General features: G+C 59.8%; 2 protein-coding genes across 2 annotated transcripts; both read right to left on the reverse strand.

The window, feature by feature from the left end:
- Positions 1–244: 244 nt before the first annotated feature.
- Positions 245–20,643, reverse strand: EML3 (EMAP like 3). Its single transcript, XM_077789631.1, is given in 24 exon segments — positions 245–478; positions 1,339–1,469; positions 1,960–2,058; positions 2,526–2,613; positions 2,702–2,799; positions 3,497–3,585; positions 4,381–4,448; positions 5,127–5,258; positions 5,340–5,465; positions 6,412–6,563; positions 7,667–7,787; positions 8,724–8,858; positions 9,444–9,539; positions 10,118–10,357; positions 11,603–11,672; positions 12,909–13,058; positions 15,488–15,531; positions 15,534–15,601; positions 15,674–15,700; positions 17,156–17,184; positions 17,937–18,038; positions 19,016–19,252; positions 20,143–20,257; positions 20,622–20,643. Coding segments are annotated over 24 exon segments (2,580 nt in total). The 3' UTR covers positions 245–337.
- A 499-nt stretch (positions 20,644–21,142) lies between these two features.
- On the reverse strand, positions 21,143–25,905 carry B3GAT3 (beta-1,3-glucuronyltransferase 3). The gene is given in 9 exon segments (XM_077789601.1): positions 21,143–21,379; positions 21,744–21,793; positions 22,323–22,556; positions 23,803–23,821; positions 24,479–24,696; positions 24,699–24,808; positions 25,338–25,392; positions 25,395–25,451; positions 25,824–25,905. Coding segments are annotated over 9 exon segments (924 nt in total). The 3' UTR covers positions 21,143–21,280.
- Positions 25,906–26,161: the final 256 nt, after the last annotated feature.

The following is a 26,161-nucleotide window of genomic DNA, read 5'->3' on the forward strand; positions in this document are numbered from 1 at the left end:
CCTCGGCTTGGCCTCGGCTCTCTCCGGCACTCCTCGCCTCAACCTCGGCTCTTTCCGTAACGCGCTCGGCGAGTTCCGCCAGAACCGGAAAGGCGCCGAGGGCGGGCACGGAGGAAGAACCCGCGGCGCTTCCGGGAAGCGGCGGCGATCCCGGAGGAAACGGCGGGGTCCTACCCTGACCCCAAGGCTTTTATTGACGCCTCTCACAGTGCAGCGCGAAAACGCGGCGGGGGGGGAAAGCTTTCCACCAAACCCCGAGCCGCTCTTTGGTCCCAGGAAGGGGGGAAAGGGGGAAGAGGAAGCAGCGAGGAGGAGGAGGAGGAGGAAGGCGCGGGGCTCAGGCGCTGTCCCCGGGCAGCACCCGCCACTGGAAGACGCTGGTGTCCTTCCCGCCCAGCGACACCAGGTGTCCGTCGTCGTGCGTGAAGCGCACGTTGGTCACGTGGCTGCCGTGCCCGCCGTACACGTGACTGGGAGCCTGTGAGGGAGGGGGCGACACGTGACTGCGGGGTCACGTGGATACAGCCCCCCCCCCCCCCCCGCAAACGGGGGGGGACCCCCGAAATTGGGGTCTGACCCCCCCCCCCATACCCCTAAATTGGGGTGTGGGACCCCCCACCCCGATCCCCTCAAACTGGGGTCTGGGACCCTCCCGAGCCCAAAAATTTGGGGTCTGGAACCACCCCACGACCCCTCAAATTGGGGTCTGGACCCCCCCCCATACCCCTAAATTGGGGTGTGGGACCCCCCACCCCGATCCCCTCAAATTGGGGTCTGGGACCCTCCCGAGCCCAAAAATTTGGGGTCTGGAACCACCCCACGACCCCTCACATTGGGGTCTGGACCCCCCCCATACCCCTAAATTGGGGTGTGGGACCCCCACCCCTCACCCCGATCCCCTCATCCCCTCAAATTGGGGTCTGGGACCCTCCCGAGCCCAAAAATTTGGGGTCTGGAACCACCCCCACAACCCCTCAAATTGGGGTCTGGACCCCCCCCCCATACCCCTAAATTGGGGTGTGGGACCCCCCAAAACACCCAGTGGGTTTGGAGCCCCCAAATTTGGGGTATGGGACCTTCCTGAGCCCAAAAATTTGTGGTCTGGACCCCCCCCAGCCTCTCAAATTGGGGTCTGGGACTCTCCCGAGCCCAAAAATCTGGGATTTGGACCCCCCCCCAAATCCCCCCAGAACAGCCAGTCCAGGGGTTGGGATCGCCAACCCACCGGCAGTGAGTCTGGACCCTCCTGACCCCCCAAACTGGGGTCTGGGACCCCCAAACTGGACTCTGGGACCCTTCCCCAGCCCCCCCGAAACCCCCCCAGAGCCCGGTGCCCACCTTGGCCCGGGCACAGGGGTACTGGAACAGGTGAACCTTGCAGAAGTCGTCGGCCACGGCCACCACGCGCTCGTGGTGCGAGCGGCACAGCGAGTTGATGTCGGTGCCGTCCGAGCCGTCCGGCCACACCCCTGCGCCGATGTCGGGGGTCAGGGGGACCCCAAAAACCCCCAAATACCCCTCTAGAAACACGCAAAGCTCTCGGGGAGCTGGGGACCCCAAAAACATCCACAAATACCCCGCTAGAAACACCACAAGGGCTTGGGGAGCTGGGCAACCCAAAAAAAACCCCCCAAATATCCCGTTAGAAGTACCCAAAGGGCTCAGGGAACTGGGGGACCCCAAAAAAAAAAAAACCATTAGAACCTTCTGAAGCTCTCAGGGAGCTGGGGGACTCCAAAAAAACCCCAAATACCCTGTCAGAAACACCCAAAGCTCTCGGGGAACTGGGGATCACCCCAAAACAACCCCAAATACTCTGCCAGAACCACCCCGAGGGTTCGGAGAGCTGGGGGACCCTAAAAGAAACCCAAATACTCCTGACAGCACCCCCTGAACCACTTGGGGAGATGGGGAACCCCCCCAAACCCCCCCTGAGACCCCCCGAGCCCCCAGACCCACCGAAGACGTGGAAGCCCAGCACGCAGGTGTAGGAGGCCCATTCCCGGTCCCGGCTCTCGAAGCGGTTCCGCAGCAATTTGCAGCCCCCGGCCACGTCCCCTGGAGGGGGGAGAGACCCCCAAAATCTGGGCTGGGGGGGGCTTGGAGAGTTCACCCCGAAATTTGGGGTGGGGGGTAGTGAAAGGCACCCAAAATTTGGGAGGAGGAGGAGGGAGGGAAAAGGGAAAGCCCCCCCAAAAGCTGGGGAGGGGAAGGGAAAAGAGACCCCCAAAATCTGGGGAGGGAAAATGACACCCCCCCAAAAAGAACCAGGGGAGGGGGACAGTGAGACCCCAAAGTCTGGGGGGTCCCGGTGGGGTCAGGGGGTTCCCCCCAGCTTTGGAGGTCCTGGCAGGGGCAGAAGGGTCCTGGAAAGATCTGGAAGGGCCAGGAAGGTTCAGGAAGGTCCTGGCAGGGCCAGGGGGTTCCCCCCAGCTCTGGGGGTCCCGGCAGGGTCAGGAGGGTCCCGGCAGGGTCATGGGGGTCTCGTCAGCCCCAGGGGGAGCCCCCCAAGCCCCCAGACTCACAGTAGAGGATCTCATAATCCCCTGAGTTGGACATGATGAACCGCCCGTCCTTGGACCAGTCCAGGTGGGTGATGAAACTCGAGTGACCCTGGGGGCAGCGGGGGGTGGGGGGGGTCGCTGGGGGTCCGGGGGGGTTTGGGGACCCCCCCCCAGCCCCCGCCAGCCCCCCAGCTCACGGTGCAGCGGCCGAAGCGGCTGAACTTGCGGCCGCCCTCGGCCACGCTGTAGATGTAGATGAAATTGTCGTGGGAGCCGATGGCCAGGAAGGTCCCGTCTGCAACGGGGGGGACGCGGGTTTGGGGGGGACACGGGGTTTGGGGGGGACACGGGGTTTGGGGGGGCATGGGCTTTGGGGGGGACACGGGGTTTGGGGGGGACACGGGGTTTGGGGGGACACGGGGTTTGGGGGGCATGGGGTTTGGGGGGACACGGGGTTTGGGGGGGACACGGGGTTTGGGGGGGACACGGGGTTGGGGGGGACACGGGGTTTGGGGGGACACGGGGTTTGGGGGGACACGGGGTTTGGGGGGGCAGGGGGTTTGGGGGGGACACAGGGTTTGGGGGGGCTTGGGGGGGACACGGGTTTGGGGGGACACAGGGTTTGGGGGGATTTGGGGGGACACGGGTTTGGGGGGAACATGGATTTGGGGGAGTTTGGGGGGACACGGATTTGGGGGGTTTGGGGGAACACAAGTCTGGGGGGGCCCCATGACCTGGGAGGGTTTGGGGGGGGGTTCCACACACTGGGGGGGGATTTGGGATAGTTTGGGGACAGGGAGGGATCAGGGACAGTTTGGGGACATTCTGGGGACAGGGAGGGATCAGGGACAGGCCAGAGACAGTTTTAGGACAATTTTGGGACAGGGAGGGGTCAGGGACAATCTGGGGACAGTCTGGGGACAGTTTGGGATCAGGGACAGGCCAAGGACAGTTTGGGGACAGTTTGGGCTGGCAGGGGACGCGGGGCTCACCCGGTGAGAAGCGAACCACCGAGAGCTGCTCGTTCCCGTCCGAGCCCCCGGCCAGGAGCTGCCGCGTGCCCGTGTCCAGCACCAGCCACCTGCGGGACGGGGACACGGGGACATGGGGGGACACGGGACATGGGGGGACACGGGACATGGGACACGGGGGGACACGGGGACATGGGGGGGACAGGGGGACATGGGGGGACACGGGACATGGGGGCGACAGGGGGACATGGGGGGACACGGGGACATGGGGGGGACATGGGACATGGGGGGACACGGGGACATGGGGGGGACACGGGACATGGGGGGACACGGGGGGACACGGGGACATGGGGGGGACACGGGGACATGGGGGGACACGGGGACATGGGGGGGACATGGGGGGACACGGGGACATGGGGGGGACACGGGGACATGGGGGGGACACGGGACATGGGGGGACACGGGGACATGGGGGGGACAGGGGGACATGGGGGGACACAGGGGGACACGGGGACATGGGGGGACACGGGGACATGGGGGGACACGGGGACATGGGGGGGACAGGGGGACATGGGGGGACACAGGGGGACACGGGGACATGGGGGGACACAGGACAGGGGGGGACACGGGGACATGGGGGTGACAGGGGGACATGGGGGGGACACGGGGACATGGGGGGGGACACGGGGACATGGGGGGACACGGGGACATGGGGGTGACAGGGGGACCATGGGCACTGTTCCCCTGTGTCCCCATCTCCCCCCGTGTCCCCTTGTCCCCCCATGTCCTTGTGTCCTTCCATGTCCCCCCATGTCCCCCCGTGTCCCCCTGTGTCCCCTCCTGTCCCCATGTCCCCCCGTGTCCCCCGGTGTCCCCCCGTGTCCCCCGGTGTCCCGGTCACTCACCGCCCGCTCAGCAGCCCCACGGCCACCACGTGTCCCCCGGGGTGGAAGTCGGCGCAGAGCCCGGTGTCCTGGGGGTGGGGAGGGGTCACGGGGGGTCCCCGGGACCCCCCCAGAGCCCCAAACCGGGGCTGCCGCCACCCCCCGCACCCCAAACCACCCCCAGCCCCAATTCGGGGGTCCCCAGCCCGGGTGTGCTCCTCGTCCCTTGTCCCCAGAGCACCCCCTGACCCCACAAACCGTGCTCCTGACCCATCCCCAAACGCCCCCTCCCCACTTTCAGGGGTCTTCACCCAGCCCCAGCCCCAGCTCCAGCCAGGGCGTGCTCCTGGTCCCTCCCCAGCCCTTCTGTACCCCCATTACAGACCCTAAGCCCCCGAAACCTCAATCCTGACCCCTCCGGGGTGTCCCCCTCCCCAGTTTTGGGGGTGGCCGCCCACCTCCAGCTCCAGGCTCCAGTTCCTGTCCCTTGTCCCCAGAACCCTGCACCCATATTACAGACCCTAAACCCCCCCTAAACCCCCCCAAACCTCACTCCAGACCCCCCTGGGGTGTCCCCCTCCCCAATTTTGGGGTCCCCCCCACCTCCAGCGTCAGGCTCCAGCCAGGGCATGCTCCTGGTCCCTCCCCAGCCCTTCTGTACCCCCATTACAGACGCCAAACCTCCCCTAATTCCCCCTAAACCCCCCCAAACCTCACTCCAGACCCCCCTGGGATGTCCCCCTCCCCAGTTTTGGGGTCCCCCCCACCTCCAGCGCCAGGCTCCAGGCCAGCGCGTGCTCGTGGCCATCCCACAGGCAGAGCTGGCGGTCGTGGCCGCAGGTGAGGAAGCGGCAGCAGTTGGGGTGCGTGGCCAGACCCCAAACCTCGTCCGTGTGACCCTGGGGGGGGTCCGGGCAGGGGTCAGCGCCCCGTGCCCACCCCGGACACCCCCGAGGGACCACCCCCCAAAAAAAGCCCACCTGGACGATGGGGGTGAAGCCGGAGCCCAGCGTGCCCTGGAGCAGCGCGTTCCGCGTGGTCCCGACCAGCAGCTCCTCCCCGGGACCCTCCGCGATCGTGCGGACGGCGCCGAAGCTCTCGGGGAGCTGGGGACCCCAAAAACAACCCCAAATACCCCGTTAGAAACGCCCAAAGCTCTCGGGGAGCTGGGGACCCCAAAAACAACCCCAAATACCCCTCTAGAAACACGCAAAGCTCTCGGGGAGCTGGGGACCCCAAAAACAACCCCAAATACCCCGTTAGAAACACTCAAAGCTCTCGGGGAGCTGGGGACCCCAAAACAACCCCAAATACCCCTTTAGAAACACCCAAAGCTCTCGGGGAGCTGGGGACCCCAAAAAACAACCCCAAATACCCTGTCAGGACCACTCAAAGGGCTCAGGGAACCAGAGGACCTCAAAAACAATCCCAAATACCCTGTCAGAACCCCCTGAAGGGTTCAGGGATCTGGGGGACCCCAAAAACAACCCCAAATACGCCATTAGAAACACCCAAAGCTCTCGAGGAACTGGGGGTCACCCCAAAACAACCCCAAATACCCCTGACAGCACTTGGGGAGATGGGGAACCTCCAGAAAAACCCAAATACCCATCAGAACCATCTGAAGGGCTCAGGGAATGGGGGACCCCAAAAACCCCCAAATCTTCCCCCACAAACTTCCCCCATCCCGTAGCCCTTTGGGATTTGGGATCCAGGGAGGATTTTGGGGTAGCCAGGGAGAGTTTTGGGGTACCCAGGCAGTTTTGGGGGCACTAAGGAAGATTTTTGGCAATCCAGGAGGATTTTTAGGGCACTAAGGAAGATTTTTCGGGTTCCAAGGGCTGGTTTTTGAGGCACTAAGGGAGATTTTTGGGGCACTAAAGGAACTTTTTGGGGTTTCCAGGGATTTTTTTTGAGGCAGCGAGGGAGATTTTTAGGGCACCAAGGGAGATTTTTTGAGGCACTAAGGGAGGTTTTTGCGGCACTAAGAAATTTTTAAAGCACTAAGGGAGATTTTTTTTAGGGTTTTTGGGGTTCTGGGGCTCTGCCCACCTCGACCTCGTGCAGCAGCTCCAGCGTGGGGCTCCAGCTGAGCACCCTGCGGTCCTTCCCGCCCCCGCTGAGCACGGTCCCGTCGCGGCGGCGGCAGAGCGCGAACACGCTGCCCTCGTGGGCCCGCGTCTGCTGCCCGATCTGGTACATCTCTGGGGGCGTGGCTCAGCCCCAAATTCCCCAAACCCACCCCAAAACCAGCCCGAAAACCAGCCCCAAAACACCCTATAAGCAGCCCCAAACCCAGCCCTAAATCCAGCCCCAAAATACCCCAAAACCAGCCCCGAAACCAGCCCCAAAACACCCTATAAGCAGCCCCAAACCCAGCCCCAAAATACCCCAAATCCACCCCAAAACCAGCCCCAAAAACAGACCTGAACACAGCCCACAGCCATCCCCCAAAACCAGCCCTAAAACAGCCCAAATCCACCCCAAAACCAGCCCCAAAACCAGCACAAAGCCATCCCCCAAAACCAGCCCCAAAACAGCCCAAATCCACCCCAAAACCAGCCCAGTCATCCCTAAAACCAGCCCCAAATCCACCCCAAAACCAGCCCTAGAACCAGACCCAAAACACCCTAAAACCAACCGCAAACACAGCCAAAAACCGCCTCCTAAAACCAGCCCCAAAATACCCCAAATCCACCCCAAAACCAGCCCTAAAAACAGACCAAGGCGATCCCCCAAAACCAGCTCTAAAACCAACTCCGAAACACCCCAAAATGAGCCCCAAAACACCACAAAAACGAGCCCAAATCAACCCCTGAAACCTACCCAAAAACCATCCCCCAAACCCACCCTAAATTCCCCTAAAATCACCCCAAATTCCCCCAAATCCCACCTCAGACCCACGCCAAACCCCAGCCCCACCTTTGCCCCCCTTGCCCGGGGTGCGGGTCCAGGTGAGGATGTTCTGTCTGCAAACCCCACCCCAAACTCCCCCAAATCCCCCCAAATCCCCCCAAATCCCCCCAAATCCCCCCAAATCCCAGCCCCACCTTTGCCCCCCTTGCCCGGGGTGCGGGTCCAGGTGAGGATGTTCTGTCTGCAAACCCCACCCCAAACTCCCCAAAATCTCCCCAAATCCCCCCCAAATCCCCCCAAATCCCCCCAAACCCCAGCCCCACCTTTGCCCCCCTTGCCCGGGGTGTGGGTCCAGGTGAGGATGTTCTGTCTGCAAACCCCATCCCAAACTCCCCCAAAACCCCCCAAATACCCCAAAATCCCCCCAAATCCCCCCAAATCCCAGCCCCACCTTTGCCCCCCTTGCCCGGGGTGCGGGTCCAGGTGAGGATGTTCCCCTCCGAGTCCCCGGTCAGCAGCGCCCCGGCGGCGTCGAAGATGAAGCACTGGATGAACTTGGGCTTCTTGTACTTCTAAAGTGGGGGCAAGGGGCTCAGCGACCCCAAAACCACCCCGAAAACCCCAAATCCCCACAGAGCCGCCCCAAAAACCCCAAATCCCCACAGAGCCACCCCAAAAACCCCAAATCCCCACAAAACTGCCCCAAAACCCCCAAATCCCCACAGAGCTGCCCCAAAAACCCCAAATCCTCACAGAGCTGCCCCAAAACACCCAAATCCCCACAGAGCTGCCCCAAAAACCCCAAATCCCCACAGAGCCGCCCCAAAAACCCCAAATCCTCACAGAGCTGCCCCAAAAACCCCAAATCCCCACAGAGCCACCCCAAAAACCTCAAATCCCTACAGAGCTGCCCCAAAAACCCCAAATCCCCACAGAGCCACCCCAAAAACCCCAAATCCTCACAGAGCTGCCCCAAAACACCCAATTCCCCACAAAGCCACCCCAAAACCTGCCCCAAACTCAAAACCGTTAACCCCAAAGATGCCGAACCCCAAACCCCAAACCCCAGTCCCATTAACCCCGAAGATGCCGTGTTTCTTGGTGAGCGCGCCGCCGCTCCAGCTCCAGATCCCCCAATCCCAACCCCAAACCCCAAACCCAACCCCAAACCCCAAACCCCAAACCCAACCCCAAACCCCAAACCCAACCCCAAACCCCAACCCCAAACCCTGAACCCCAAACCCTGAACCCCAAACCCAACCCCAAACCCAACCCCAAACCCCAAACCCCAAACCCCAAACCCCGAACTCCAAACCCCAGCCCATTAACCCCGAAGATGCCGTGTTTCTTGGTGAGCGCGCCGCCGCTCCAGCTCCAGATCCCCCAATCCCAACCCCAACCCCAAACCCCGAACTCCAACCCCAAACCCTGAACTCCAAATCCAACCCCAAACCCCAAACCCTGAACCCCAAACCCCAAAACCCAACCCCAAACCCCAGCCCATTAACCCCGAAGATGCCGTGTTTCTTGGTGAGCGCGCCGCCGCTCCAGCTCCAGAAGAACACGTGGGATTTGCCGCTGCTGACGATGCTGCTGCTGTCGCGGGGGTTGAACTCCACCGTCAGCACCGACTCGTTGGTGCTCTGCGGGGTGGGGTTTGGGGTTTTTGGGGGCTTTGGGGTGGGATTTGGGGCGTTGGGGGTTCTTTTGGGGGGTTTAGGGTGAGATTTGGGGGATTTAGGGCGGGGTTTTGGGGTTTTTGGGGGAGTTAGGGTGGGGTTTGGGGGCTTTGGGGTGGGATTTGAGGTGGGGTTTGGGATTTAGGGTGGGATTTGGGGTTTTAGGGTGGGGTTTTGGGGTGTTTCGAGGGTTCGGAGTGGGATTTGGGGTTTTGGGTGGGATTAGGGGATTTGGGATGTAAATGTGGGATTTGGGGTGGGTTTGGGGTGGGGTTTGGGGTTTTGGGTGGGATTGGGGGATTTGGGGTAGGGCTTGGGGTTTTGGGGGGTTTGGGGTGGGGTTTGAGGTGGGATTTGGGGTGGGGTTGGTGTTTTGGCTGGGATTCCAGGATTTGGGATGGGTTTGGGGCTGGGTTTGGGGATTTTGGGGAATTTTTAGGAATTGAAATAGGATTTGGGGTGGGATTTGGGGTTGTTTCAGGGGCTGAGGAGATTTGGGGTGTGCTTGTGGGATTTGGGGTGGATTTGGGGTTGGGTTTGGGGTCCCACCTTGACCTCGGCCAGCTTGGTGCCGCGGGCGCAGTCCCACACCGACATCATGTGCTCGTTGGAGTCATCGACCACGCACAGGAACGCGCCCTGGTCCTGGGCACCCCAAAAAAACCCCCCAAAAACCCCAAATCCCCTCAGCAGCCCCCACAGGGCTCAGGGAGATTGGGTCACCCCAAAAAAAAACCCCAATTTCCTCAGTTTTTGGGGATATTTTGGTGTTTTCTGGGGTATTTTGGAGGTTTGGGGTGTTTGGGGTACTTGGGGTGGGTTTTGGGATATTTTGGGGCAGTTTTTGAGGTGTTTAGGGTATTTGGGGTGGTTTGGGGGTGTTTGGGGTATTTGGGGTGTTTTTGGAGGTATTTTGGTGGTTCTTGGAGGGATCTGGGGGGCTTGGGGTGGTTTTGGGGTATTTTGGAGCGTTTGGGGTGTTTTTGGGGGTATTTGGGGCATTTTTGGGGTATTTTTGGAGGGATTTTGGTGGGTTTTGAGGGGATTTGGGGGGTATTTTGGGGGCTTGGAGTGTTTTGGGATATTTGGGGTGGTTTGGGGGTGTTTGGGGTATTTGGGGTGTTTTTGGAGGTATTTTGGTGGTTCTTGGAGGGATCTGGGGGGCTTGGGGTGGTTTTGGGTTATTTTGGAGCGTTTGGGGTGTTTTTGGGGGTATTTGGGGCATTTTTGCGGTATTTCTGGAGGGATTTTGGTGGGTTTTGAGGGGATTTGGGGGGTATTTTGGGGGCTTGGAGTGTTTTGGGATATTTGGGGTGTTTTTGGGGTGTTTGGGGCAGTCTTGGGGCACTCACAGCCGTGGAGAAGGCCAGCGAGCCCACGCCGCGCTCGAAGGAGCCGAGGCCGATCTGCTGCAGGGTCTGGAGCGTGGCCGAGTCCCAGATGTGCACGATGGGCTGCAGGGGCTGCGGGCGGGGATTGGGGGATTTTGGGGAATTTTGGGGAATTTTGGGGGATTTTGGGGAATTTTGGGGGATTTTGGGGGAATTTTGGGGGATTTTGGGGGATTTTGGGGGATTTTGGGGGATTTTGGGGGGGTTTTGGGGGGGTTTTGGGAGGATTCTGGGAGGGATTTTAGGAGATTTTGGGGTTTCACACCATGGGCGAGGCAGTTTGGGGCCCCGGCCCTGTTCCCAGGGGTGTTCCCAAGGTGTCCTCAGGATGTCCCCAAGGAATCCCCCATGTCCCCAGGATGTCCCCAAGGTGTCCCAGGGGTGTCCCCAAGGTCCCACGGATGTCCCCAGGGTGTCCCCAGATTCCCTCAAGGTGTCCCAAACGTGTCCCCAGTGTCCCCAAGGTGTCCCAGGGCACCCAGGACTGCCCCCGATGTGTCTCCAATGTCCCCAAGGTGCCCCAGGGGTGTCCCCAATGTCCCCAAGGTGTCCCCAAGGTGTCCCCAATGTCCCCAATGTGTCCCAGGGGTGTCCCCAAGGTGTCCCCAATGTCCCCAAGGTGTCCCAGGGATGTCCCCAATGTCCCCAGGGTGTCCCCAGATGCCCCCAAGGTATCCCCAGGTGTCCCCAAGGTGTCCCCAATGTCCCCAAGATGCCCCCAAGATGTCCCCAAGGTGCCCCCAGGGCTGCCCCCAGAGTGTCCCCAGGTGTCCCCAAGGTGTCCCAGGGTTGACCCCAATGTCCCCAAGGTGTCCCCAAGGTGTCCCAGGGGTGTCCCAGGGGTGTCCCAGGGGTGTCCCCAATGTCCCCAAGGTGTCCCCAAGGTGTCCCCAAGGTGTCCCCAATGTCCCCAAGGTGTCCCAGGGGTGTCCCAGGTGTGTCCCCAAGGTATCCCCAGGTGTCCCCAAGGTGTCCCCAAGGTCCCCAAGGTGTCCCCAATGTCCCCAGGTGTCCCCAAGGTGTCCCCAAGGTGTCCCCAATGTCCCCAAGGTGTCCCCAAGGTGTCCCAGGGGTGTCCCCAATGTCCCCAAGGTGTCCCCAAGGTGTCCCCAAGGTGTCCCCAATGTCCCCAAGGTGTCCCCAAGGTGTCCCAGGGGTGTCCCCAATGTCCCCAGGTGTCCCCAAGGTGTCCCCAAGGTCCCCAAGGTGTCCCCAATGTCCCCAGGTGTCCCCAAGGTGTCCCCAAGGTGTCCCCAATGTCCCCAAGGTGTCCCCAAGGTGTCCCCAAGGTATCCCCAGGTGTCCCCAAGGTCCCACCTTGCCATCCTTGTCCACTCCGGCCGCCTGCCCGGTGGCCACGCGGAGCCGGTCGGGGTGCACGGCCAGGCTGGGGGGACAGGGAGGTGACCCCGGTTTGGGGGGGTTGGGGGCAATTTGGGCTTGTTGGTGTTTATTTGGAGTTATTTTGGTTGATTTTAGGTTTATTTGGGGTTATTTGGGATATTTAGGATCCCTCACCCCCTGACGCAGTCGCTGTGGCGCAAGTAGTGGAGGTTTGAGGGGTACAGGGGTGTTTCTAATGGGGTTTTTTTGGGGATTAGGGATATTTAAGGGTTATTTTGGGATATTTTGGGGATTTTTAGGGGTTATTTTGGGATATTTGGGATATTTAGGATGCTCACCAGTGCATGCAGTCACTGAGGCGCAGGGCAATGGTGGTTTGAGGGGTACAGGCAGCGGCACAGGGAGGTACAGGGGAGTTTCTGATGGGGTTTTTTGGGGTTTTTCTTGGGATTTGGGATATTTAGGGATATTTTGGGGTTATTTAGGGATATTTTGGGATATTTAGGATGCTTACCACCGGACGCAGTCGCTGTGGCGCAGGTAGTGGCGGTTTGAGGGGCACAAGGCAGTACAGGGGTGTTTCTAACGGGGTTTTTTGGGGATTTGGGATATTTTGGGGTTATTTAGGGATATTTTGGGATATTTTGGGGTTACTTAGGGATATTTTGGGATATTTAGGGATATTTTGGGATATTCAGGGCCCTCACCAGCGCACGCAGTCGCTGTGGCGCAGGTAGTGGCGGTTTGAGGGGCACAAGGCAGTACAGGGGTGTTTCTAACGGGGTTTTTTTGGGATTTGGGATATTTTGGGGTTATTTAGGGATATTTTGGGATATTTTGGGGTTATTTAGGGATATTTTGGGATATTTTGGGGTTATTTAGTGATATTTTTGGATATTTAGGACCCTCACCAGCGCACGCAGTCGCTGTGGCGCAGGTAGTGGCGGTTTGAGGGGCACAAGGCAGTACAGGGGTGTTTCTAACGGGGTTTTTTTTGGGATTTGGGATATTTTGGGGTTATTTAGGGATATTTTGGGATATTTTGGGGTTACTTAGGGATATTTTGGGGTTATTTAGGGATATTTAGGGATATTTTGGGGTTATTTAGTGATATTTTTGGATATTTAGGACCCTCACCAGCGCACGCAGTCGCTGTGGCGCAGGTAGTGGCGGTTTGAGGGGCACAAGGCAGTACAGGGGTGTTTCTAACGGGGTTTTTTTGGGATTTGGGATATTTTGGGGTTATTTTGGGATATTTAGGGATATTCAGGGCCCTCACCAGCGCACGCAGTCGCTGTGGCGCAGGTAGTGGCGCTGGCGCCGCGCCGGCAGCTGCAGCAGCACCACCACGCAGGCGATGAAGTAGACGAGCTCCCCCGAGCCCAGCACGTGCAGGTTGGAGCGCGAGTCCCGGCCCCGGTACCCGTAACTGCGGCGTCAAGGAAACTGGGAGCACTGGGAGGGACTGGGAGTGAAACTGGGAGCACTGGGAGGGACTGGGAGTGAAACTGGGAGCACTGGGAGGGACTGGGAGCAAACTGGGAGGGACTGGGATTGATACTGGGGGCACTGGGAGGGACTGGGAGTGATACTGGGAGCACTGGGAGTGATACTGGGAGCACTGGGAAGGACTGGGAGCAAACTGGGAGCACTGGGAGGGACTGGGAGTGATACTGGGAGCACTGGGAGCAAACTGGGAGCACTGGGAGGGACTGGGAGTGATACTGGGAGCACTGGGAGGGACTGGGAGTGATACTGGGAGCACTGGGAGTGATACTGGGAGCACTGGGAGTGATACTGGGAGCACTGGGAGGGACTGGGAGCAAACTGGGAGGGACTGGGAGCACTGGGAGCACTGGGAGCAAACCGGGAGCACTGGGAGGGACTGGGAGTGATACTGGGAGCACTGGGAGGGACTGGGAGCAAACTGCGAGCACTGGGATCAAACTGGGAACACTGGGAGTCAAACTGGGAGCACTGGGAGCAAACTGGGAGCACTGGGATCAAACTAGGAGCAAACTGGGGGAGCTGGGAATTTTGAGCCATTTCCTGGGATTTTTGGGGTCAGGATACACCCTGTTCCTGAATCCCCTGGATTTTTGGGATTTTTGGGGCAGTTTCTTGGGATTTTTTGGAGATTTTGGGGTTATTTGGGGTAGTTTTTTGGGATATTTTTGGGGCTAATTTTGGGGCAGTTTCTTGGGATTTTTTGGGGTAGTTTTTGGGATTTTGGGCAGTTTCTTGGGATTTTTTGGAGATTTTTGGGGTTATTTGGGGTAGTTTTTTGGGATATTTTTGGGGCTATTTTGGGGCAGTTTCTTGGGATTTTTGGAGATTTTTGGGGTTATTTGGGGCAGTTTTTTGGGATTTTTTGGAGATTTTTGGGGTTATTTGGGGTAGTTTTTTGGGACATTTTTGGGGCTATTTTGGGGCAGTTTTTTGGGGTAGTTTTTTGGGATTTTTGGGGCAGTTTTTTGGGATTTTTTGGAGATTTTTGGGGTTATTTGGGGTAGTTTTTTGGGATATTTTTGGGGCTATTTTGGGGCAGTTTTTTGGGATTTTTTGGGGCAGTTTTTGGGATTTTTTGGAGATTTTTGGGGTTATTTGGGGTAGTTTTTTGGGATATTTTTGGGGCTATTTTGGGGAAGTTTTTTGGGATTTTTTGGAGATTTTTGGGGTTATTTGGGCAGTTTTTTGGGATTTTTTTGGGGTAGTTTTTTGGGATTTTTGGGGCAGTTTTTTGGGATTTTTTGGAGATTGTTGGGGTTATTTGGGGCAGTTTTTTGGGATTTTTTGGGGTAGTTTTTTGGGATTTTTTGGGGCAGTTTTTTGGGATTTTGGGGCAGTTTTTTGGGATTTTTTGGAGATTTTTGGGGTTATTTTGGGTAGTTTTTTGGGATTTTTGGGGCAGTTTTTGGGATTTTGGGCAGTTTTTTGGGATTTTTGGGGCAGTTTTTTGGGATATTTTTGGGGCTATTTTGGGTAGTTTTTTGGGATTTTTGGGGCAGTTTTTGGGATTTTTGGGGTCGTTTTTGGGATTTTTTGGAGATTGTTGGGGTTATTTGGGGTAGTTTTTTGGAGATTTTTGGGGTTATTTGGGGCAGTTTTTGGGATATTTTTGGGGCAGTTTTTTGGGATTTTTTGGAGATTGTTGGGGTTATTTGGGGTAGTTTTTTGGGATTTTTGGGGCAGTTTTTTGGGATATTTTTGGGGCTATTTTCGGGGCAGTTTTTGGGGCTATTTTGGGGCAGTTTTTTGGGATTTTTTGGAGATTTTTGGGGTTATTTGGGGTAGTTTTTTGGGCTATTTTTGGGGCAGTTTTTGGGATTTTTTGGGGTAGTTTTTTGGGATTTTTTGGAGATTTTGGGGTTATTTGGGGCAGTTTTTTGGGCTATTTTGGGGCAGTTTTTTGGGATATTTTCGGGGCAATATTTTGGGATATTTTTGGGATTTTTTGGGGCAGTTTTTTGGGATTTTTGGAGATTGTTGGGGTTATTTGGGGTAGTTTTTTGGGATTTTTGGGGCAGTTTTTTGGGATATTTTTGGGCTATTTTTGGGGCAGTTTTTTGGGGCTATTTTGGGGCAGTTTTTTGGGATTTTTTGGAGATTTTTGGGGTTATTTTGGGTAGTTTTTTGGGATTTTTGGGGCAGTTTTTTGGGATTTTTGGAGATTGTTGGGGTTATTTGGGGTAGTTTTTTGGAGATTTTTGGGGTTATTTTGGGGTAGTTTTTTGGGCTATTTTCGGGGCAGTTTTTTGGGCTATTTTTGGGGCTATTTGGGGCAGTTTTTTGGGATTTGGGGGGATTTCCGGGGTTACTCTGGGGCGGTTTTGGGGCCGTTGCGTGCGTTCAGGATACACCCAGTCGAGCTGCAGGCGCTCCGGGGGCAGCTCGGCGCGCAGGGGCCCAGCCCCGAGGGCACGTACATGGTGATGGGGCGGCCCCGCAGGAACATCTTCACCGACACCCCCTCTGCGGGGGCCCGGGGGTCACCCCAAAACCCCCGGCACCCCCCGGCCACCCCCCGCTCCCCCCGCGCCTCACCCAGGTTGTAATTGCCACGGCGGGAGGCTGGAAACGGGGAAAAACGGGGAAAATCGGGGGGAATGGGGATTAAAAGAGGGGGGAAAGGAGAAAAGGGAGGGAAATGGGGGAATGGGGGGGAATGGGGAAAATGGGGGGAAATGGGGGGAAATGGGGGAAATGGGGGAAATGGGGAAAAAATGGCGGGAAAATCGGGGAAAATGGGAAAAATGGGGATTACAAGGAGGGGGAAAGGAGAAAAGGGAGGGAAATGGGGGAAATGGGGGGAAATGGGGGAAAATGGGGAAATGGGGGAAATGGGGGGAAATGGGGAAATGGGGGAAAATGGGGGGAAATGGGGGAAATGGGGGAAATGGGGGAAATGGGGGAAATGGGGGAAAATGGGGGGAAATGGGGAAAAAATGGTGGGAAAATCGGGGAAAATGGGGAAAAATGGGGATTACAAGGAGGGGGGAAAGGAGAAAAAGGAGGGAAATAAGGAAATGGGGGGAATTGGGGGAAAATGGGGAAAAATGGGGAAAAATGGGGGAAAATGGGGGGAAAATGGTGAAAAATGGGGAAAAATGGGGGGAAATCGGTGAAAATGGGGATTACAAGGGGGGGAAGGAGAAAAGGAGGGAAATAGGGAAAATGGGGGAAATGGGGGAAAAATGGGGGGAAAATCGGGAAAATGGGGGGAAAATCGGGGAAATGGGGAAAAATGGGGATTACAAGGAGAGGGGAAAGGAGAAAAAGGAGGGAAATAGGGAAAATGGGGGGGAATTGGGGAAAAATGGGGGAAAATGGGGATAAAAGGGGGGGAAAAGGAGAAAAGGGAAGGAAATGGGGAAAATGGGGGGAAATGGGGAGAAATGGGAAAAAATGGGGGGAAAATGGGGATTACAAGGGGGGGAAGGAGAAAAGGGAGGGAAATAGGGAAAATGGGGGGAAATGGGGAAAATGGGGGAAAATGGGGGAAAATGGGGGAATGGGGAAAAATGGGGAAAGGGAAAAATGGGGGAAATGGGGATAAAGGGGGAAAGGGAGAAACGGGTGGGGAATGGGAGAAATGGGAGGAAAGGGGGAATTGGATGAATGGGGGGAAATGGGGAAAAATGGGGAAAATAGGGAGGAAATGGGGGAAAATGTGGGTAAAAGGGAAATTGGGGAGAAAAATTCGGGGGAATGGGGAGAAATGGGGAAAATTGGGGGGAAATAGGGGGAAATGGGGGGAATGGGGAGAAAAGGAGGAAAACAGAGGGAAAATGGGTTACAGCCCCAGAATGAACCCCAAATAAATCCTCAAAATAACCACCCAAAATAAACCCTCCGCACCCCCCAAAATAATTCACTGACCCCCACAAAAAAAACCCAAAATGAACCCACTGAACCCCCAAAACCCCTCAATGAAACCCCAAAACGTCCCCTCCAAAGGAAGGCCCCGAACCCCAAAATGAATCCCTGAACCCCAATTTCCCCCCCCAAACCCCCAAAATTTCCCACCTGGGCTCAGGGTCGGCTCCTTCGGGCGGCTGCAGGGAGGAGGCAGAGATTGGGGGGGGTGGGGGATTTGGGGAAATTTGGGGGTTCTGGGGGGATTTGGGGGATTTTGGGGAAATTTGGGGGTTCTGGGGGGATTATGGGGGATTTTGGGAAATTTGGGGGTTCTGGGGGATTTTGGGGTTCAAAGGGGGTGGAGGCAAAGGAAGAGTCTGGGAATTTGGGGGAATTTTGGGGGGTGTTTTAGGGGTATTCTGGGGATATTTTTGGGATATTTGAGGAATATTTTGGGGGATATTTCAGGGATATTTTGGGGGTATTTGGGGGAATGTTCAGAAGATATTTCACAGATAATTTGGGGTATCTGAGGGATATTTGGGATATTTTGGGGCTATTTCAGGGATATTTCAGGGATAATTTGGGGATATTTGGGAGATAATTTGGCAGTATTTTGGGAATATTCTGGGGATATTTCAGGGATATTTTGGGGGTATTTGGGGCATATTTCAGGGCTATTTGGGGGGTGTTTTGGGGATATCTGAGAGGTATTTGGGGGATGTTTTGGGGATATTTTGGGGGATGTTTTGGGGATATTTAGGGGATATTTAGGGGGATATTCTGGGGGATGTTTTGGGGATATTTCAGGGGTATTTGGGGGATGTTTTGGGGATGTTTGGGGATATTTTGGGGATATTTAGGGGATATTTAGGGGATATTTAGGGGATATTTTGGGGGATGTTTTGGGGATATTTCAGGGGTATTTGGGGATGTTTTGGGGTCCCACCTCTCGGGGCTGCCCTGCAGCAGGTTCGCTGACGATGCTGCTTTGCGGCTCAGGCGCTGCCGGGGGCTGGGGGGGCCCGAGGAGGAGCTGTGGCGGCGCAGCCTGGGGGGCACGGGGGGATTTGGGGGGCACGGGGGGGATTTGGGGGTCCGGGAGGGGTTTGGGGGGTTTGAGGGGATTTGGGGAGGTTTTGAGGTTTGGGGGGTTTTGGGGGGTGTTGAGAGGTTGGGGGCAGGAATGAGGAAATTTGGAGGTGGGGGGATTTGGTGGGGGGAGAGTTTGGGGGGTCCAGGGGGGACAGGGGATGGGGGGACACCGTCAGTGAAGTGGCGGCACCCCCGACCTCCCCAGCCCCCCAAAATCCACCCGTGCACCCCCAAACCCTCCCAGCCCCTCCCCCATAACGCCCCAATTTCCCACTGGGGGGTTCAGGGGGGGCAGGGTGACCTGGGGGGTCCCAAAAGGTTTTGGGGTGACCTGGGGAGTCCCGAGGGTTTTGGGGGGTTCTGGGGGGGTCCGAGGGGTTTTGGGGGGGTCCTGGAGGATTTGGGACTTCTGGGGGGGTCCCGAGGGGTTCTGGGGGTTCTGGGGGGGGTCCCGAGGGGTTCTGGGGGGTTCTGGGGAGATCCTGGGGGTTTTGGGGGTTCTGAGGGGGGGGTCCTGAGAGGTTTTGGGGGGTTCTGGGGGGGTCCCGAGGGGTTTGGGGGGTTCTGGGGGGGGTCCTGAGGGGTTTTGGGGGTCCCAAGAGGTTCTGGGGGGTTCTGGGGGGATCCCGGGGGTTTTGGGGGGTTCTGGGGGGGGGTCTGAGGGGTTTTGGGGGGGGTCCTGAGGGGTTTTGGGGGTCCCAAGAGGTTCTGGGGGGTTCTGGGGGATCCTGGGGGTTTTGGGGGGTTCTGAGGGGGGGGTCCGAGGGGTTTTGGGGGTCCCAAGAGGTTCTGGGGGGTTCTGGGGGGGGGTCCTGAGGGGTTTTGGGGGTCCACGCGGCCCTCCCGGGGCTCTCAGGGGTCTGTCCCGCTCACCCCAGCCCCCTCCCCACCCCGCCCGCCCCCTCCCCAATTTGGGGTGCCCCCCCTCCTCACAGCTCTTTGCGGGGTCCCCGCGGGGCCGGGCTGGGGGCGCTGGGGGGGTCTCGGGGCTCGGGGGGGGCTCCGGGGATCCCGGGGCGGGGGGGCACGGGGGGACCCCGGCGGGGGCGGCTCCGGGGGGCCCCGCCGGTCCCGGGGGCTCCTGGGGGGGCTCGGGGGGCGCGGGGGGGGCTCCTCCGTCTGCGTCCCCACGCTGATGCTCCGGGGGGCTCCGGGGGGGCTCCGCTGGGGCTGGGGGGGGAAGAGGGGGAGCTCAGGACCCCAAAAAGCCCCCCCGGAACCCCGAGACCCTCCCTCAGGACCCCCAGCTTGGGGGGGGAGGGAAGAAACGGGGACCCCAAACAGGGTGAGGGACTCCGAGATGGAGACCCCAACCCCATTTAGGGGGGGTCCCAGCCCCATGCGGGGGATCCCAGTCCCATTTCGGGGGTCCCAGCCCCATTTTGGGGGGTCCCAGACCCATCCAGGGGGTCCCAGCCCCATTTAGGGGGGGATCCCAGCCCCATCCGGGAGGTCTCAGCTCCATCCAGGGGGTCCCAGCCCCATTTAGGGGGGTCCCAGTCCCATTTGAGGGTGTCCCAGCCCCATTTCGGGGGGTCCCAGCCCCATCCAGGGAGTCTCAGCCCCATCCAGGGAGTCCCAGCCCCATTTGGGGAGGTCCCAGCCCCATTTGGGGAGGTCCCAGCCCCATTTCGGGGGGGATCCCAGCCCCATCCGGGGGGTCCCAGACCCATCCAGGGGGTCCCAGCCCCATTTAGGGGGGATCCCAGCCCCATCCGGGGGGTCTCAGCCCCATCCAGGGGGTCCCAGCCCCATTTGGGGAGGTCCCAGCCCCATCCAGGGGGTCCCAGCCCCATTTCGGGGGGTCCCAGCCCCATCCAGGGAGTCCCAGCCCCATTTCGGGGGGATCCAGCCCATCCGGGGGGTCTCAGCCCCATCCAGGGGGTCCCAGCCCCATTTAGGGGGGGATCCCAGTCCCATTTTGGGGGGTCCCAGCCCCATCCAGGGAGTCCCAGTCCCATTTCGGGGGGTCCCAGCCCCCTTTGAGGGTCCCGCCTCCCCCTGGGGGGGGGGGATCCCCGCTCTCACCGAGCCCCCCGGGGGGGTCGCAGCCCCCCAACCTGCGCAGGGTCTCCCCCAGCGCCGCCTTGACCAGCGCCAGCTCCCGCTCCACCGTCCGCAGCCGCAGCTCCAGCGGCCCCGGGGGGGGCTCGGCCTCACCGGGGGGGGTCCCGCCTCACCTGGGGGGGGGGGCACGGTCACCTCGGGGGGCACCGGGACATCGGGGGGGGGGCACCGGGACATCGGGGGGGGGGGGGCACCCCCAGCCCTGCCCCCCTCCCCTTTGGGGACCCCCTCAGGTGTGACCGCGACCCCCCCCGTGTCTCCCCCCCGGTTCTGGCGCCCCCTCCCCGTGACATTCGGGGACCCCCCGGTGCCCCCCCGGTGCCCCCCGGTTCCCCACGTGTCTCCCCCCCCTTCCCCGTCCCATTCCCGGCTCCGCCGCCGCCCCCGCCCCCGCCCGGGGGGGTCCCGGGGGGTCCCGGGGGGGTCCCGGGGGGGGGTCCCGGGGGTCCCCTCGCCCCCCCGGGGGTCTCACCGCGCTCCGGGGGGGGCTCCATGGCCGGGCCCGCGGCCGCTCCGACACCGCCCCAGGAAGCGCGGCCGAGTCACTTCCCCCGGCGGGGGGGGCGGCCGGGGGGGCCCCGGACACCCCGAATTGGGGGGCGAGACCCCCAAAATCGGGGTGGTGGGAGGGGGCTGCAGAGCCCCCCCAATACAACGGGGACACCCCAAAACAGGCCCCCCCTGAAATGAGAGAAGGTGTGATCCCCCCCCCCCCACCCCAAACGTTTGGGGCGTTCCTGTTCCCCCAAACTCTTGTGGGACCCCTCCCCAAAATCCCACCGGGGTCCTCAGTGCGCCCCCCGCCCACCCAAAATCGGGGGGCGACCACAAGCCCCCCTACTCCACCCCGCCGTGTTGGGGTCCCTCAAAATTCGGGGTGACCCCCCCCCAAATCGAGACTCAACCCCCCACACTCTCCCCCACCGTGTTGGGGTCTCCCAAAATTCGGGGTGACCCCCCCAAATCGAGAGCCCCCCCCTCAAAAAGCACAGATGAGGCTGGGAGGGTGGTTTATTGCACAGAAGGGAACCAGGGGGGGTCCCCCAAAAAACGGGGGGGTCCTGGCGATAAATAAAGTTCTGGGGGGGTCCCGGGGGGGGTTTTGGGGGGTCCCTGGGCGTTTGGGGCCCCCTAAACCTCGATGTCGGGGTCGGAGCCCCGGCCCTGGCGCTGCAGCTGCTCCTCCTGGCGCAGCTTCGGCTTCTCGGTGCGCGTGTGCCACACCAGCACCTGCGCCCCAAAACACCCCAAAATCGGCCCTAAATCACCCTGAAATCACCCCAAAATCATCCCGTGTGCCACACCAGCACCTGCGCCCCAAACACCCCAAAAGTAGTTGACAACCACACCAAAATCAGCCCTAAATCACCCCAAAATGGGACCTAAAACGCCCTGAAATCATCCCGTGGGCCACACCAGCACCTGCGCCCCAAAACACCCCAAAACTACCCCAAAATCGGCCCTAAATCACCCTGAAACCCCCAAACCCTCCCCCAGGTGCAGTCACACACCTCTTTCTCCAGCTGGGCAGGGGTCATGAGCCCCCAGGCCCCCAAAATCCCTCAGGACACCCCCAAAATCCCCAAAACCTCACCTGGGTGCAGTTGTCGGCCCGTGGCTCCAGCTGCCCGGGGGTCACCAGCCCTGAAACCCCCTCAAACCTCCCCAAAATCTCCCAAACTTCCCCAAAACCCCCAAACCCCCCAGATCCCCACCTGGGTGCAGTTATTGGCCCGCGGCTCCAGCTGCTCGGGGGTCACCAGCCCCCAAAACCCCTCAAACCCCCCCAAACTCCCCCAAACCCCCCAGACCCCACCTGGGTGCAGTTATCAACCTGGGGCTCCAGCTTCCTGGGGGTCACCATCCCTGAAACCCCCTCAAACCCCCAAACCCCCCAAACCCTCACCTGGGTGCAGTTGTCAGCCCATGGCTCCAGCTGCCCGGGGGTCACCAGCCCTGAAACCCCCTCAAACCCCCCCAAACTCCCCAAACCCCCCAGACCCCACCTGGGTGCAGTTATCAACCTGGGGCTCCAGCTGCCCGGGGTCACCAGCCCTGAAACCCCTCAAACCCCCAAAACCCCCCCAAACTCCCTCAAAACCCCCAAACCCCCCAGACCCTAACCTGGGTGCAGTTGTCGGCCCGCGGCTCCAGCTGCCCGGGGGTCACCAGCCCCCCAGGAAGGAGCTCTCCAGGAATCCCCTCTCGGCGCGGGGGTCGAAGCGGGCGCGGGGGTGGGCGAGCAGCAGGCGCAGCCCCACGGCGAAGCCGGCCATGTCCAGCGGGAACGGCCGCTCCGGCCGCCAGCCCGTGTGGAAGCCGACCACGCGGCCCCCGGCCACCAGCGGCCGCTCCAGCCGCAGGCCCCCCACCAGCCCCACGGGCCAGACCGACACGCCGCCGCGTGCTGCGCATCTGGGGGCAAAAATGGGAGTAAAACAGGGAAAAAACGGGAAAAAATGGGGTTTTATAGGGGATTTATAGGGATTTATAGGGAATTCCAGCCCCCCACCAGCCCCACGGGCCAGACCGACACGCCGCGCGTGCTGCGCATCTGGGGGCAAAAATGGGAGTAAAACAGGGAAAAAATGGGAAAAAATGGGGTTTTATAGGGGATTTATAGGGGATTTATAGGGGAATTCCAGCCCCCACCAGCCCCACGGGCCAGACCGACACGCCGCGCGTGCTGCGCATCTGGGGGGCAAAAATGGAGTAAAACAGGGAAAAATTGGGAAAAAATGGGGTTTTATAGGGATTATAGGGGATTTATAGGGGAATTCCAGCCCCCACCAGCCCCACGGGCCAGACCGACACGCCGCGCGTGCTGCGCATCTGGGGGGTGAGAAATGGGAGTAAACAGGGAAAAACGGGAAAAATGGGGTTTTATAGGGGATTTATAGGGGAATTCCAGCCCCCCACCAGCCCCACGGGCCAGACCGACACGCCGCGCGTGCTGCGCATCTGGGGGGTGAGAAATGGGGGAAAAACAGGGAAAAATGGGGAAAAATTGGGGTTTTATAGGGGATTTATAGGGGATTTATAGGGGATTTATAGGGAATTCCAGCCCCCCACAAGCCCCACGGGCCAGATCGACACGCCGCGCGTGCTGCGCATCTGGGGGGCAAAATGGGAGTAAAACAGGGAAAAAATGGGAAAAATGGGGTTTTATAGGGGATTTATAGGGGATTTATAGGGGATTTATAGGGGAATTCCAGCCCCCACCAGCCCCATGGGCCAGACCGACACGCCGCGCGTGCTGCGCATCTGGGGGGTGAGAAATGGGGGAGAAACAGGGAAAAATGGGGAAAAAATGGGGTTTTATAGGGGATTTATAGGGGATTTATAGGGAATTCCAGCTCCCCACCAGCCCCACGGGCCAGACCGACACGCCGCGCGTGCTGCGCATCTGGGGGGTGAGAAATGGAGTAAAACAGGGAAAAAACGGGAAAAAATGGGGTTTTATAGGGATTTATAGGGGAATTCCAGCTCCCACCAGCCCCACGGGCAGACCGACACGCCGCGCGTGCTGCGCATCTGGGGGCAAAAATGGGAGTAAAACAGGGAAAAAACGGGAAAAAATGGGTTTTATAGGGGATTTATAGGGGATTTATAGGGAATTCCAGCCCCCCACCAGCCCCACGGGCCAGACCGACACGCGCGCGTGCTGCGCATCTGGGGGGTGAGAAATGGGGAAAAACAGGGAAAAATGGGAAAAAATGGGGTTTTATAGGGGATTTATAGGGGATTTATAGGGGAATTCCAGCCCCCCACCAGCCCCACGGGCCAGACCGACACGCCGCGCGTGCTGCGCATCTGGGGGGTGAGAAATGGGGGAAAAAACAGGGAAAAATGGGGAAAAAATGGGGTTTTTATAGGGGATTTATAGGGGAATTCCAGCCCCCACCAGCCCACGGGCCAGACCGACACGCCACGCGTGCTGCGCAACTTGGGGCAAAAATGGGAAAAAATTGGGTTTTATAGGGGATTTATAGGGGATTTATAAGGGAATTCCAGCCCTCCACCAGCCCCACGGGCCAGACAGACACACCACGGGTGTTGCGCATCTAGAGGGAGAAATGGGAGAAATGGGGTTTGTAGGGGATTTAGAGGGGTTTATAGGGGAATTCCAGTGGGATTTTTTTGGGATTTTCAGGTTTTTTTCAGAATCTTCGGGATTTTCCCGGGGATTTCCTGGCTGTGAGTGTTGAGGGGGATTTGAACCATTCTGGGTGAGTTTGGGCTTTCTCGGGTGCGATTTTTTTGAGGATTTTGGGATTTTTGGGGGGATTTTTGCATTTTTTTCGGGATTTTCCCGGGGATTCCTCCCACCTCCTCGAAGAGCCGCAGGCTGTAGGTGTTGTCGTCGTCGGCGAAGTAGACGACGCCGGGCTCGTCGGCGCGGCGCGTGTCCCGCAGCCAGCGCAGCGCCCGGTTCCGCTGCTCGGCCCCGCGCGGGAACAGCCAGGGACGGGGCCCCGGGCCCGCCCGCAGCTCGGGGGGGGTCTCGGCGCTCAGGTGGGTGAAGGAGACCCCCGAGGCCGCCAGGACCCCCCGACCAGCGCCGAGGGGGCGGCGGCGTCCTCCACCACCACCCAGTGCAGGGCGGGGACGTGGAGCAGAGTCTGGGACAGGCGCACCAGCTCCGCCTTCTGCACCGGCCTGGGGGGACACGGGGGGTTCAAATGGGGCTGGGGGCGGCCCGGGGGTCCCGGGGGTCGGGGGGGGTTCAGGGGAGGGGGCTCAGGTTGGGTTAAGGGGGTAAAAGGGGCTGGGGGTTGTGGCAGTTCTGCCTTCTGCAGCGGTCTGGGGGCAATGGGGGGGTTAAAATGGGGCTGGGGGCAATGGGGGGTTAAAATGGGGCTGGGGAAAATTGGGGGTTAAAATGGGGCTGGAGGCAGCCTAGGGGGCAATGGGGGGTTAAAATGGGGCTGGGGGGACAATGGGAGAGGTAAAATGGGTCTGGGGGCAGCCTGGGGGGACTAAAATGGGTCTGGGGGGGGTTAAAATGGGTCTGGGAGTGGCCTGGGGACTAAAATGGGTCGGGGGCGCAATGGAGGGGTTAAAATGGGTCTGGGGGGGTTAAAATGGGTCTGGGGGGGTTAAAATGGGTCTGGGGGTCCTGGGATTGGGGGCAGTGGGGCAGGGAGCTCAGGGCCACTTGGGGGGTGCAATGGGTCTGGGGGCTCACCTGGCGTAGGTGGGGGTCACCACGTAGATCGGGGGCAGCCCCTCCCCCCCGGGACCCCCCCGGAGCGGCCCCGGCGACGTTCGGGCTCAGGGTGGGGGCAGGGACAGGGCCGGCCTGGGGGGGAGGGGGCGTCAGGGACCCCCAAACCCACCCAGGGACCCCCAAAACCCTCCCCAGATAAACCCAGGGACCCCCAAAATCCACCCCAAACCCACCACCCTAAATAAACCCAGGGGCCTCAGGAACCCCCAAACCCACCCCAAATAAGCCCAGCAGGGGCCTCAGGAACCCCCAAACCCACCCCAAATAAAACCAGGGGCCCCAAACCCACAGACCTCCCTAAAATCTCCCCCAGACCCCCCAAATCCTCTCAAGCCTCCTCAGATCCCTCCCAAATCCCCTCAGACCTCCCCAAACGCTCCCAGAATTGCCCCCAGACCTCCCCAAACGCTCCCAAAATCGCCCCCAGCCCCCCCCGGCCCTCACCGAGCTCCCGCAGGGCGCAGAAGAGCCCCACGAGCGACACCACGAAATAAACGAGGAAAACGTTCCTGAGCCGCAGCCGCATCGCGGAGGGGGGCCGGGGGGTCCTGGGGGGGCTCTCAGGGGGTTCCGGGGGGTTCTGGGCGCCTTCAGGGGGTCCCGCTTTCACATCTCTCCCCCCCCCACCGGGGGTCTTCAGCGGCTCTTCCCAGTGCTCCCAGTTGCCCCCCGCCAGTCCCAGTTCATTCCCAGTCCCCGTTCACTCCCAGTGCGGACGTGGCGCTGCGGCCGGCCCGGCCCCGGGGGGTATCCGGGGGGTTTCTGGCCTTGCCGGGGGTCCC

This window comes from Lonchura striata, chromosome 36 (genome assembly GCF_046129695.1).
Source record: "Lonchura striata isolate bLonStr1 chromosome 36, bLonStr1.mat, whole genome shotgun sequence".
Lineage (NCBI taxonomy): Eukaryota > Metazoa > Chordata > Aves > Passeriformes > Estrildidae > Lonchura > Lonchura striata.